At 47.9% G+C, this 12,395-nt stretch overlaps 1 protein-coding gene across 1 annotated transcript in view; it reads left to right on the top strand.

Annotated features, from left to right (window-relative positions):
* Positions 1-12,395, top strand: part of ASPM (abnormal spindle microtubule assembly) — a 36,199-nt gene that overhangs the window by 8,773 nt on the left and 15,031 nt on the right. The window contains 14 exon segments of the mRNA XM_023534763.1: positions 22-294; positions 548-615; positions 2,020-2,161; positions 2,732-2,862; positions 3,131-3,306; positions 4,393-4,538; positions 4,627-4,712; positions 5,106-5,327; positions 6,226-6,433; positions 6,535-6,677; positions 6,788-6,916; positions 8,438-8,632; positions 10,452-12,127; positions 12,314-12,380. Coding sequence (XP_023390531.1) covers positions 22-294; positions 548-615; positions 2,020-2,161; positions 2,732-2,862; positions 3,131-3,306; positions 4,393-4,538; positions 4,627-4,712; positions 5,106-5,327; positions 6,226-6,433; positions 6,535-6,677; positions 6,788-6,916; positions 8,438-8,632; positions 10,452-12,127; positions 12,314-12,380 — 3,662 coding nt within the window.

The following is a 12,395-nucleotide window of genomic DNA, read 5'->3' as shown; positions in this document are numbered from 1 at the left end:
GTTTAGATATCGCTTAGCCAGCGACTTTTTTCCTGCGTTTGTGCCCAGTGAATGCTGCTGCCCTCCTTCTGGGCGTGGAGAGCCAACACAAACGAAGTGTCCCCAGAGCCCCCACCAAAGAGGAGACGTCGCTGCGGGCGTACGCGGCGCGCTGCAGGCTGAACGGGCTGCGCCGAGCGGCCTGCCGACTCTTCACTTCCGAGAGAATGGTCAAAGCCATTAAGAAGCTGGAAATCGAAATCGAAGCGCGGCGGTTAGCGGTGCGAAAAGACAGACACCTCTGGAAAGATGTGGGTGAGGAGACTGTAGAAACCGTACGGTTAATTCTTTAAAACTAGACATGTTGTGTTTCAGAGTTCGACACCTGTAGGATTTGGCTTTGCGGCCTAGAATCACATATTGAAACAGGCTCACGTATATCGAGTGAAAGTCGAGTTTGTTTACATTAACTCACATAAGTGATGGCCCTTTTCTACCCAGGAAATCTTATTTACTGCCTCTGTTTGGTTAGTGGTCTGAGCTTTCTTGCTTTTTACGTGCATTTCAGGCGAACGGCAAAAAGTTCTAAATTGGCTGCTGTCATACAACCCTTTGTGGCTGCGAATCGGCTTAGAGGTACGTGTGCCTTTCAGTTTTTGAAAAGGGATTACATGTTTTAATTGTATACTTTTAGTAGACTTTTTAATAAAACATGGTTTCACTTATAAAGTTATTTGGTTAGCTTAATTGATCTTTCGGTTTAAGATTTAAGGTCCTTTAATAAAAGCTCATTAGGTAACTAGAACACGCGATTATATATTATTGCCATTTCATTTTATAGAAATTTTCCTATTAGTGTCTTAAATATACGTAATTTGGTTCTATATATAAACTATATATGATTTGGAGCTAGACAATAATACAGTAAGCTCCTTTTTGAGCATTTATAGTTTATACCAGGCTATTTTAAATATGTACTCTAATTTAAACCTTTACAGACCCAGTGAGGTGTATATTGTTTTTTCCACTTCATTGATGAAACAGAAGCTTAGCTGGCGAGTGGCCTGCTGAATGCCAATAATTGATCAGGATTTGAATCTATACCATTGTAACTATTTTGATGGGACATTGCTCATAAAAATGTCATCAGAATATGAGTGTTTCACATGGTGCATGCCTCCACCCACATTCCACGGCCCAAACCACTGTAGCGGGCCAGACGCGGTGAGGCAGGAACGCATCGTTCTCCCCCGAGAGACACACAGGCCTGTGGCGGTGCGGGGGGTTGCGTCACGGTGTCACGGGGCAGGGAGGGATGAGGATCGTGAACGTGACATCCCGTGCACTGCCACATCTCGGCGCTCTGTCGGCAGGCACAGACTCGGGGCGGGGTTTTAAGAACGCGCCAAAGGCCAAAAGAATAAGCAAATCAGGATAAAATTTCTCTATTAACACTTTTCTATGCTTTCATCCCTATATTTTTTCAGTGGAAGGTTATTGAACATAATTTGATATGCTTTTCGTTTTTTCTAATTGCTTTAAAAATTATAAGCATAGTAGTCTTAAGCTAATTTTATATTTAAGTCATTGATTATAAACAGAAGATTCGTACTTCTCAGATTATTACCTTAGATGATTTACAAATGATTTCTAACTTAGCAACTAGAAAATTTAGAATATTTAGTTTTCTGCCGATATACTCGGTGGGACAGTTATAATTAAATTTGAACAGCGTGCCTACATTTGAGAGTTCTTTAAAGGAAAAATAAATAAAATGCAAATATCATTTGTCAGAGGATTTTAAAGAATTAACTAAATTTTGAGCTTCTGTCTCTTTCGTTGCGATGTATACCACGTGTACTAAAAATTGCGTAAAACACCCATGTTCTGAGATTATTTGGCAGACACGTGTGTCCCTTCCCTGCTGTTTAGGGAGGGCGACATCGCCAGGTTCTTCCGGGGTTGTCCGCCTCTCGCCATTCCATCCCTTTGCTTCTTGGAGATGACACAGTCCTGACTTCAGCTTTAATTTCTTCCCAGACAGTTTACGGAGAACTCATAGCTTTGGAGGACAATAGTGACGTCATGGGGATGGCCGTGTTTATTCTGAATCGCTTGCTCTGGAACCCTGACATAGCAGCCGAGCACAGACACCCCACTGTACCTCACCTGTACAGGGAAGGTGGGCAGTTCTGCCTCCGCCGTGGTCACCCTGCCACCCCGCCCCGCCCCCGTGCATACCGGCTTCTTCTCAGCCTCCGTCTCTCTGCACCAATTTTACCTGCTAGAAAAACCAGTATCAATAGGATCCTCTTTCCACTGCCCTCCCCTTCTCCTCCCCATCATTCCCTCCATCACTAATTATTTCTACCTCTTTGCTGTCTCCACCCGCCCTCTCCCCCTAAGTAGGCCGTAGCCAGATAAAGATCATATTTGCTTTAATTTACTGTGTATGTAGCACCCGGGAGGTGCCCGCATGTGTGAGATGCTTATTAAGTATTTGTTGAGCGAGATGAACTAACTCGCTCGATGTCTTTGTGCCTCTGTTTCCTCCTCCGTGGACTGGAAAAGGCACCTGCTCCACAGCGTTAGGATCCTAAATGAACTCGGTCACGTAAAGCACTCAGAAGGGCCCAGAGTGTTTTACTGGTGCTTACGATTGCTTTCCTTATTAGCACATTATCATCCTATTTTAAGGTGAAACTTGTCTGTCACAGATTAACTTGCTGTGCTTTTTCGTACTTTCTTTAAGGTCACGAAGAAGCTTTGTCCAAGTTTACATTGAAAAAGTTATTGTTGTTGGTTTGTTTCCTTGATTATGCTAAAACCTCCAGACTTATTGATCACGATCCTTGTCTCTTCTGTAAAGATGCCGAATTCAAGGTACAGTTTCCTTTTATATTATTAAAACATAATATAAATATTATCTTTTCATATTATTATGAGCAAATTTTTAAAAGGTTTGAAATTGGAAATACATATATGCGATTTGCATCAATACCATATGATAGGGAGCTGACGATCTTTATATGACTGTTAGTTTTACTTTATTTCTATATGTACAGAATGATTTGAAAGATTTTTTTTTTTTTTTTTTTTAAAACAAAATTATACTATTAGAATATAATACCTGCAACTCGTTTGTCCATAGACTAGTAAAGAAATTCTCCTGGCTTTTTCACGAGACTTCCTAAGCGGCGAAGGTGACCTTTCTCGTCACCTCAGCTTACTGGGACTACCTGTTAACCATGTCCAGACACCATTTGATGAATTTGATTTTTCTGTTACAAATCTTGCTGTAGACTTGCAATGCGGGGTGCGACTTGTGTAAGTATAAGAAATTGAATTATTTCACTTCATGGAAAAGACTAGAGTTTTCTGGAAAACACTTTTTTGTGTAAAATAGTCTCTTTCATGTAATGGAATTAATTTAGGGTTAAAAAAAATTGCAGTAAGTATCTGCAGCACTTTTGGGAAAACGGTGTCCATCTTAGGCCCACAAACCCTGTCTCCTATCTAGTTTTATTCCCTGCTGGCATGTGGCATGGGTGGGTGAGTTGGCTCTCCTGATGTCCCAGAATAGGAGAGAACAGCATGGAATTATTTAAAGTATCAGACATTCGGGTAACACTTGATGTGTGCAGTGGTTGGTTCCGTGAGCGCTGCGTCATTTGAGACCAGCTAGTGGTGCTAACATTGTTTTACTAAAATACGAGCAGAGGCCCGCGGGCGGCCCACCCACCTCCGGCTCTCTGTAGGGCGTGCGTTGCGTTTCGTGGGGACAGCCGTTAGTGGAAGAAGCACCAGTGACCTAAATGTCAGCAGGCGCTGGCATTTCAGCCGTGCTGCGTGTGGCGCTCGAGCGATTTCATAGTAACGAGACGAGAGAATGGATCTGGAAACTGCCAGATGGGGGTTCGTTCTGACCTTAGTTCTGTCCTTACCAGCCGTGTGACCTTGGGCGATGTACCGAACTCCCCTGGGCTTTGGTTTCTCCATGAGCTAATGTGGGGCGATCCCAGCTGATGGGGATTTGCCCCGAGGACTAGCATATGGAAAGAAGGCTCGCTCGGTGTGCAGGCCACAGGAGCCCCTCAGTTAATGCCCCTTACCCTTCCCTTCTCCCCCTCCCCAATGGATCCCTGTCGCCTTGCTCCTGTATGTTTTGGGGTGTGCGTCTCGTTTTTCTTTCATGCGTTTGTTGGTTGACCTGCACCCCTAGGCTTAAAATGCAGGGCAACTGTTTGCTGACTGCGGAGCAATAGAGTTTTGAGGCTAGAGTGTTTTGGAATCTTTCTAACTTAAAATTCTTTCAGTTTGGGGGATCGACGTGGGTGGTAATTAAGTGAAGTTCGTTTTTGTGTGTGTTTCTATGTAACGACTTCATCCGACCGCCCCTCGCCTGCTCACTAGGCGGACCGTGGAGCTTCTGACACGCAGCTGGGATCTCTCGAAGCAGCTCCGCGTGCCCGCCATCAGCCGGCTTCAGAAGATGCACAACGTCGGCCTGGCCCTCGAGCTTCTCAGGTCCCGCGGCGTGCAGCTGGACGACGAGCACGGTGAGGGCCGAGCGTGGCTGCCCCCACACCCTCAGTGCCAGTCCCCGCGCCCCCGCGTTGTGCTGAAGGGCTGTCTCTCCGTTGGCAGGAAATGCGATCCTGGCTAAGGACATCGTGGACAGGCACAGAGAAAAAACCCTCGCGCTGCTGTGGAAGATGGCGCTCGCTTTCCAGGTACTGTGCACTTACTTGGTGCCGTTCGCACTTTCCATCCGTGTGTCCGGTAAAGACTAACGGCGATTAAGTCCTGCTTCCTGGGCTCCGCTCGGACCCGGACGCTGTGGAAACTGCCCTGTAACCGATCCGACTGTACCCTGTGAGCTGGCCGTCATCGCTGCCGCACAGGGGACAGACCCAAGCCGAAGGTCATGTCGGCGATGGGAAGCGGGGATGCGGTGGGAACCTGGCCCGCGTGGCCCTAAATCCCGTGAACTTGACCTCTTCGCGCTCCGTCGCTTCCGGGTCGTTTGCCTTCAAAAGAAGAGAAAGACTTTCACTTCTGTGGGTTAAAAATAATATGCGAAAAGGTATGTGAGCCAAAGATATTTATCTGCTTTTGTGTTTCAGGTGGATATTTCTCTCAATTTAGATCAGTTAAAGGAAGAAATTGACTTTTTGAAGCGCACCTGGAGTCTGAAGCGGACGCCGTCTGCGCTCCCGTGCCGTTCCGATGCTGTCCTCAGGAAGAAAACGGGGACAAGGAAGAGCGGTCCCTTGGGACAGCGCAGCGAAAGCGTAAAGCTGCTGCTGGACTGGGCAGACGCCGTTTGCGCCTTCTATAACAAAGACGTACGTGTCGCCCGTCTTGTTTTAGCCCGGTATCTAAGTAAATTTCGGTTCAAGTCAATTCAACTTGAAATAAATTCTTTTTTTTTTTACATCTCTTAAATAGTTCAGTTTATACGTATAAGCAAACTTTTCCTCAAGCGAGCGAGGATGTTATTATCACAGGCGGTGTTATCTGATCTGTCACCAAATGTATAAATCGTGATTATTTTCTGTATCGCTAAGAAAGAAAAAAAAGGCCTAGTCGGGGGCATTAGTGGGAGACCATTGCATAGAAGTGGGGTACGGGAGGATCGGACCCTTATAGGAAAGGTAAATGCGAAGAAACCCACAGCCAGAGAGGGATTAAAGCCAGAAAGAGAAGCTAGAAAACCTTACCACTAGGTCGAAGGAAGAAGAGAAAAGTCTGAGTCTTTTTATAATTATTTGTTAGATGATACTGTATTTCTGTATGACGGAAATAAATACATGAAAATGAATTGTCCTGATACATGAGCAAACTATCTGGTAAGGAAAGTAAAACGCGAAAAATGATACAGAGTACACGTAACTGAATATGGTAAGCTGTTAATACCTTGAACAAGTAGCGTTTTGTAGAAAAATCGTTGAATATATGGATGATCCTCTATGTTTTAAGTGAGTACTGGAGAGCCGCCGAAGGCTCTAGCAGAGAATCTGTCCCAGGCCTCCGTCCTGAGTTCTGCCCTTGCCTGGCAGACATGTTATTCTAGCTCATTCCAGCTCATTCCAGCTCATTCCAGTGCATTCCAGCGCATTCCAGCTCAGCCTCTGTCCCTGCACGGCGCCCTCTCCGTGTCCCTCCCCCGTGTATTAAGAAGCCGCCCTCCTCCAGGAGGACCTCATCTTGATTCGTTAAGTCTGCCGTGGTATTTCCAATCAGGTGGAGAACTTCACAGTGTCTTTCTCAGACGGCCGCGTGTTATGTTACCTCATCCACCACTATCACCCCTGCTACGTGCCTTTGGACGCCATATGCCAGCGGACTACTCAAACCGTGGACTGTGCGCAGACTGGCTCGGTGGTCTTGAATTCCTCATCCGAGTCCGACGAGAGCTGTCTGGATGTGTCCCTTAAAGCACTGGATCACGGTCGGTCCCCGTTGGTTGGTTAGCATGTTAGACTTTTGCTTTGCCGTGTCTGATTTTGTCCGGAGCAAAACCTAATCTCTCTTTTTTTATTTGCCTGGTAGAAGATACATCAGAACTATACAAAGAACTCCTAGAGAATGAAAAGAAGAATTTTCAGTTGGTTAGGTCTGCGGTTAGAGACCTCGGTGGAATACCCGCTATGATCCATCATTCAGATATGTCCAATACAATTCCAGACGAAAAGGTAAGCAAGAGTTTCTTACCTAATAACCGAAGGTCAGAGTCTCGGAGGCCGAAAGGAAGTTGACCATTCCGTGTCGACATTCTGTTTTCATTTCTCATGTTTTCCCGCAGGTGGTTATTACCTACCTGTCATTTCTTTGTGCGAGGCTTCTGGATCTCCGTAGAGAAACAAGAGCTGCTCGGCTTATCCAGACAACTTGGAGAAAGTATAAACTCAGGACAGATCTAAAACGCCAGCAGGTACTCCCGAATATTGAAAACGTTATAATGCAGATTGTATTTCCTAAGATGCCACTTAGGTGATCCTTGATATTGTTTTCACGTTTTACTGAGATTTAAAATTATTGAGGAAATTTCGATAATCGTGTGTGCTTTGAGTTGGGGGTGGATATTTCTGCCTAACTCGGGGCGTTTCCTTCCTTCGCTGTGTCCCCCGACCTCTGCCCACCCTCTAGCTCAGTCTGCCCTAGGTAAGTGGAGTAACTCATCCACTTTGTGACTTTGTGCACAATCACCTGGGTTACCTGGCTCAGCTCATCCCTTCTTCCTCTTGGACTAACTTGCCTCCAGGGACCAGGGGTCTTCCATTAATTATTTGTACTGTGCTCTGGGGACTTGACATCACCTGGTGCTACCTGGGCCTGGGTGTCACGTGTCAAACATTGCGGTTCAATTTGCCAGCTGGTTTTGTCTGCCATGAAACTGTCTCCAGTTTATTATTTTAAAGTAGCATTTGGTTTCCATTGTTTTATTTGTCAAAATGTTTAGGACTTGGGCACAGGGATGGCGATGTTATGTATTGTGTGTGGGGTCCCTTTGTGACCCCGATAGTATGTAAACTCGCATTAACATAAAGTAAGTGTTTTCTTGAGTTCTGAGAACAATGTCATTTTTAATCTGTAAAATGGTGTCCTCGATCGAGTTAAACAAGCTGTTTTAATCTCTTTATCTCTCTACTCCTTCCACTAATAAAACTTGATTTAGTTGGAAGAATCCAAACAAATTGAACCAAGCAGCCGTGCTTAATACATTTGCTCAGATATTTCAGGAATGCGTCCACCCCCTGTGGCCCCTCAGTTTTGTATGACAGCGCATTAGTGATGAAGTACAGAACAGCCACGTCTGGCCACCCTGAAGCGTACCGGGCATTCTCTCCTGGGACGCCCCGCTGGGGGACAGCGCCGACCCAGTCACTGCCCTCGCCCCGCCCAGTCCGGACCGGGACCTTGGGGAAATGGGGAGCGGCTCACCCTCAGAAACGGTCTTCCCTGCTGTCACCCCCGCCTCCTCAGCCTCCTCTCAGACTCGCCTTCCCCCCACGTGTCCCCTGGGGGGCACTTCGTACTTCTGGAGGCTTCTGGGAGAATTGTTTCAGGAAAATTTTCAGGGGAAAACTGTTTTTGTCGATCCTCAAATTTTTGAAGAGTCAAACGTGCATTCACTGGACCGTAATCTGAGAAACATACCACATTTAAATTGCCTTTATATTGATCGCTGAGGATCTGTGATGGATCTGACGCATCTGTGATCTTTATCCTACGATGACACTTCGAGGAGTCTTCGTTTCATCAAGTCTACTATCGGCCGTGACAACGTGCCCAGAAGTTCTGTCCTTCAGAGATGAGCACATCTTACAATAAGCCTGGGCTGTGTTTTAGCACCAGGATCAATTTGATTAATATTTAACAAATGATTTTCTTACAAATAATAATTTAGAGTCTTAAGTGATTAAGTGTCGAATCGATGTTTTGCTTTTTTTAGGAAGGAGACAGAGCTGCGAGAATTATCCAGTCAGCTGTGATCCGTTTTCTAACTGAACGACGGTTGCAAAGGGAGGTTAACGCAGCGTTGGTCATTCAGAAACACTGGCGAAGATTCTCAGAACAGAGAAAACTAGTCATGTTAAAAAAGGAAGAGCTAGAAGCAGTTCAGAACCAATCAGCATTAGTTATTCAGGTACAGTATCCTGGAATTTTTGAATGTTAAAAGCTTTAATGACTTTTTAAGGAAGGAAGCGAGAGTCGTTTCTCTCTTACTGGCCAGGAAGCTCAGGCTCTCGCTACACGGAGTGCCACGTTCCTTCTGTGACGGCAGCCGCGTCCAGGACCAGGCGGGGACTGCGCACTGTGGTGGGGCCGTCCGAAGCCTGGCACCGGCTGTGACGTAGGGAGATTCAGCGTTAGGCTGTGAGGGCGGCGACCAGCCAGCTGTGGCAGGGGAGAGAGAACACTTCATCTTGCTGTTAAAATCTAGGTTCTGAGGTCCATTCGTATTCCACGCTGTGTGACTTTGGGGAAAGTTTTGTGACCTAAGCGTCCCTTTCTTTAAGTGACGAAAGAATGTTAACTCATCGTTTGGGGGAGAATTCGATGAGAAAATGCTACGTAGCTCTCCTCAGTAAAAGCTGCTTATCTTTCATCGACGGTGACGATGCTGATAAAGTCGCAGGTATCATGAGCAGTCAGGGGAGGAGACGGCTTATTTTCCGCAGCACGACAGACGAACACTTCAGCGGCAGGGACCGGTGACCGTGTTCGGAAGAGGTGGCCAGTCTCCACACCGACCGTTTAATTTCTGAGTTTGGAGGTTTCGAAAGCAAACATCTAGGGGGAAGAAAAAGAAAGAGACCAGTGTCTGCAGCTTCGAGCACGGCTCTGGCTGTCCTTTGCCTGCTGCTCTGAAGGCGAGGCTTAGGCGGTGGCTTTCACTGTCGCAGGCTCGCAGCTTCCAGAGCTGGTGACCATGAGTACACGCAGCGTTGATCGGACAGAGGTGTGAATTCCGTGTGCATCTCCCTAGTCAGAGAAGCTGTGCGCACACATCGCTTCTTGTCTGAAGAGAAGAAGCAAAGCCACGACAGACACCGGGGAGGGGCGCAGCGTGTCTGTCGGGAGACCTCGGAGGGCTGGCAGGGCGCGCGGGGTTCCCTGGGTGTCCTCGGCCATAGACGGCGCGAGGGGCCGGCCCCGGTCTGCCTCCCTGAATGCGGGAACCTCAGACGCGGCGGGGCGCTCCCCCTCACCCCTCCGGTCTTAGCAGCCTTCAGAGCATTTTTGAAAAAGTGACCGAGTTGTCGCAGAGGCACACCCGGAGCCGGGTGACCGGGGCCAGCTCGAGGCTCCGCAGCCCTGGCCGCCGAGCTGACGCTGCTGGGTTGGGGGAGGAGGCACCCCGCCTTCCTCAAGAGACCAACAGTGGGTCTCAAGTCTTTCCCGAATTCTGCTTTTTAACCATGTATTTATAATTCCTAAATTTGGGGAAAGGAAGTCATTTTATTTCTAACGAGTGAATAGACTCACGTCTCAGGTTCCTGGGGCATGTTGACAGGCCTGCATGCGACAGTGTGGGAGCCCTCACACAAACGGGTTCCAACCATAAGGCAGCTTAGCGACCTCGACAGAGGGGAAAATACAAGATCCAGAGCTACATTTTAGGACATTCCCTAGAATCAATAGATAGCAGAATGGTACTATGGTTTTGTTTTGACTTTTCTGACGTGTCATCTAACATAACAGAAACTCGCTTAGATTTCTTATGTCTGTGGCATGTAAATGCAACCTAAAGATCGTCAGGACTGAGACAGACATTCCTGAATTGGCTACAGCTGTATCAACGTAGAAACTAAACTACAAGAGACATCTTTTTCAAATACATATATATGTTTTTTTTTAACGTGTTAATCTTTAAGCAAAATGTTAGAAAAATTCATACTTTCGAAGGTGTTAAGTACAGAAAGTTATGTCTCTTACTTTATGTTCTTTCTTACCTTTTTCAGAAATATTGGAGAAGCTACTCCACTAGAAAAAGATTTCTGAAATTGAAATATTATTCGATCATCCTGCAATCCAGGATAAGAATGACAACTGCCGTCGCTTCTTACAAACGACATCTCTGGGCTGCAGTTACGATTCAGAGGCACTGGCGCGCCTGTTTAAGAAGAAACCGGGATCGACAGAGGTATCAAAGGCTGAAGTCTTCGTCCCGTATCATCCAGTCCACGTGGAGAAGGTGGAGGCGACGTAAAACGCAAGCACAGATAAAAGCTGCGGTGACACTGCAGAGAGCCTTCAGGGAGTGGCACGTCAGGACCCGCGCTAACGAGGAGAAGGCCGCTCTCGTCATACAGTCGTGGTTCAGGATGCACAGAGAGTCACGGAAGTACGTTCATATCAGGTCTTGCGTTGTTCTGATCCAGACGAGGTTCCGGTGCTTTCGAGCCCGAAAGTTATATAAAAGGAAAAGGGAGTCGGTCCTGACTCTGCAGAAGTACTTCAGGGCGCATCTGAAAGCAAAGGCTGAGCGCGCGCAGGCCGCGCGGAAGCGGGCGGCGGCCGTTCGCCTGCAGGCCGCTTTCAGGGGCATGAAGGCTCGTGCTCTGCGCAGACAGATCAGAGCCGCGTGTGTCCTGCAGTCAACCTGGAGAATGAGACGGGAGAGATTTCGGTTTCTAAACCTCAAGAAAATGGTCATCAAACTGCAGGCCCGTGTAAGAAAACGTCAACAACTGCAGAGGTACCAGAAAGTGAAGAAAGCCGCCCTGGTGATTCAGGTTCATTTTCGAGCTTACGTTTCAGCCAGGAAAGTTCTAGCATCTTACCAGGAAACACGTGCTGCCGCCATCGTTCTGCAGTCCGCATACAGAGGGATGCGAGCCAGGAAAAGGTTTAAGCGTAGCCTCACGTCTGTTATAAAGATTCAGTCATGTTATCGAGCTTATGTTTCCAGAAAAAAGTTTCTGAGCCTCAAGCATGCTACGGTAAAGCTGCAATCGATTGTCAAGATGAAACAAACTCGTAAACAATACTTACGCGTCAGAGCAGCTGCGCTGTTGATCCAGCAGTGGTACCGGTCCATAAAAATGGCTGCCCGGGAGACAGAACACAGGCAGGTGCGGGAGTCGTGCATCAAACTGCAAGCTTTCGTTCGCGGGCACCTGGCGCGGAAGCGGATGAGGCTGCAAAGGCAAGCCGCTACCTCACTGCAGTCTTATTTCAGAATGAGGAGGATGCGGCAGGACTACCTGAAAATTTGCAAGGCGGCCGTCGTCATCCAGAACGCCTACCGCAGGTACAGAGCACGGGCCAATCGGAGGAGGAACTCGCAGGTCGAAAGAGCGGCCACTTGTTTGCAGGCAGCTTACAGAGGTTCTAAAGTGCGCCGGCTAATCAGACAGCAATCCGCAGCTGCTCTCAAAATTCAAACTGCTTTCAGAGGCTACAGTCAAAGGGCGAAGTATCAGACGGCGCTCCGGGCCGCTGTCAAGATTCAGAGGTGGTATAGGACACACAAGGCTGCATGTGACGCAAGGACGCGTTTCTTAAAGACGAGGGCAGCTGTGATTTCTCTCCAGTCTGCCTGTCGTGGCTGGAGCGTTCGAGAGCAGATCAGAAGGGAGCGTCAGGCTGCGGTGAGGATTCAGTCCGCCTTCAGAACAGCCAAGGCCGGGACGCCGCTGGGGATGCCGCAAGCACCGGTCACCCCGCAGCAGCAGCGCGGGGGGTCCGGCGAGCGCCGCCGTGCAGCGCTGGCGCTTCAGTCCACGTGGCGGAGGGAAACAACGAGAAGACAGATTCGAAAGCAGCACGAAGGCGCCGTCATCATACAGTCGTACTACAGGATGTACGCGCAACGGAAAAGGTGGAGAGCCATGAGCAAAGCCGCCCGTCTGATCCAGGCCTGCTACAGGGCTTACAGAGCCGGACGGGCAGAGCATCGGCGG

Source organism: Pteropus vampyrus, unplaced genomic scaffold (assembly GCF_000151845.1).
Source record: "Pteropus vampyrus isolate Shadow unplaced genomic scaffold, Pvam_2.0 Scaffold131, whole genome shotgun sequence".
NCBI lineage: Eukaryota > Metazoa > Chordata > Mammalia > Chiroptera > Pteropodidae > Pteropus > Pteropus vampyrus.
Note: the sequence above shows the minus strand (reverse complement) of the source record. Positions and strands in the feature narration are given on the sequence as shown.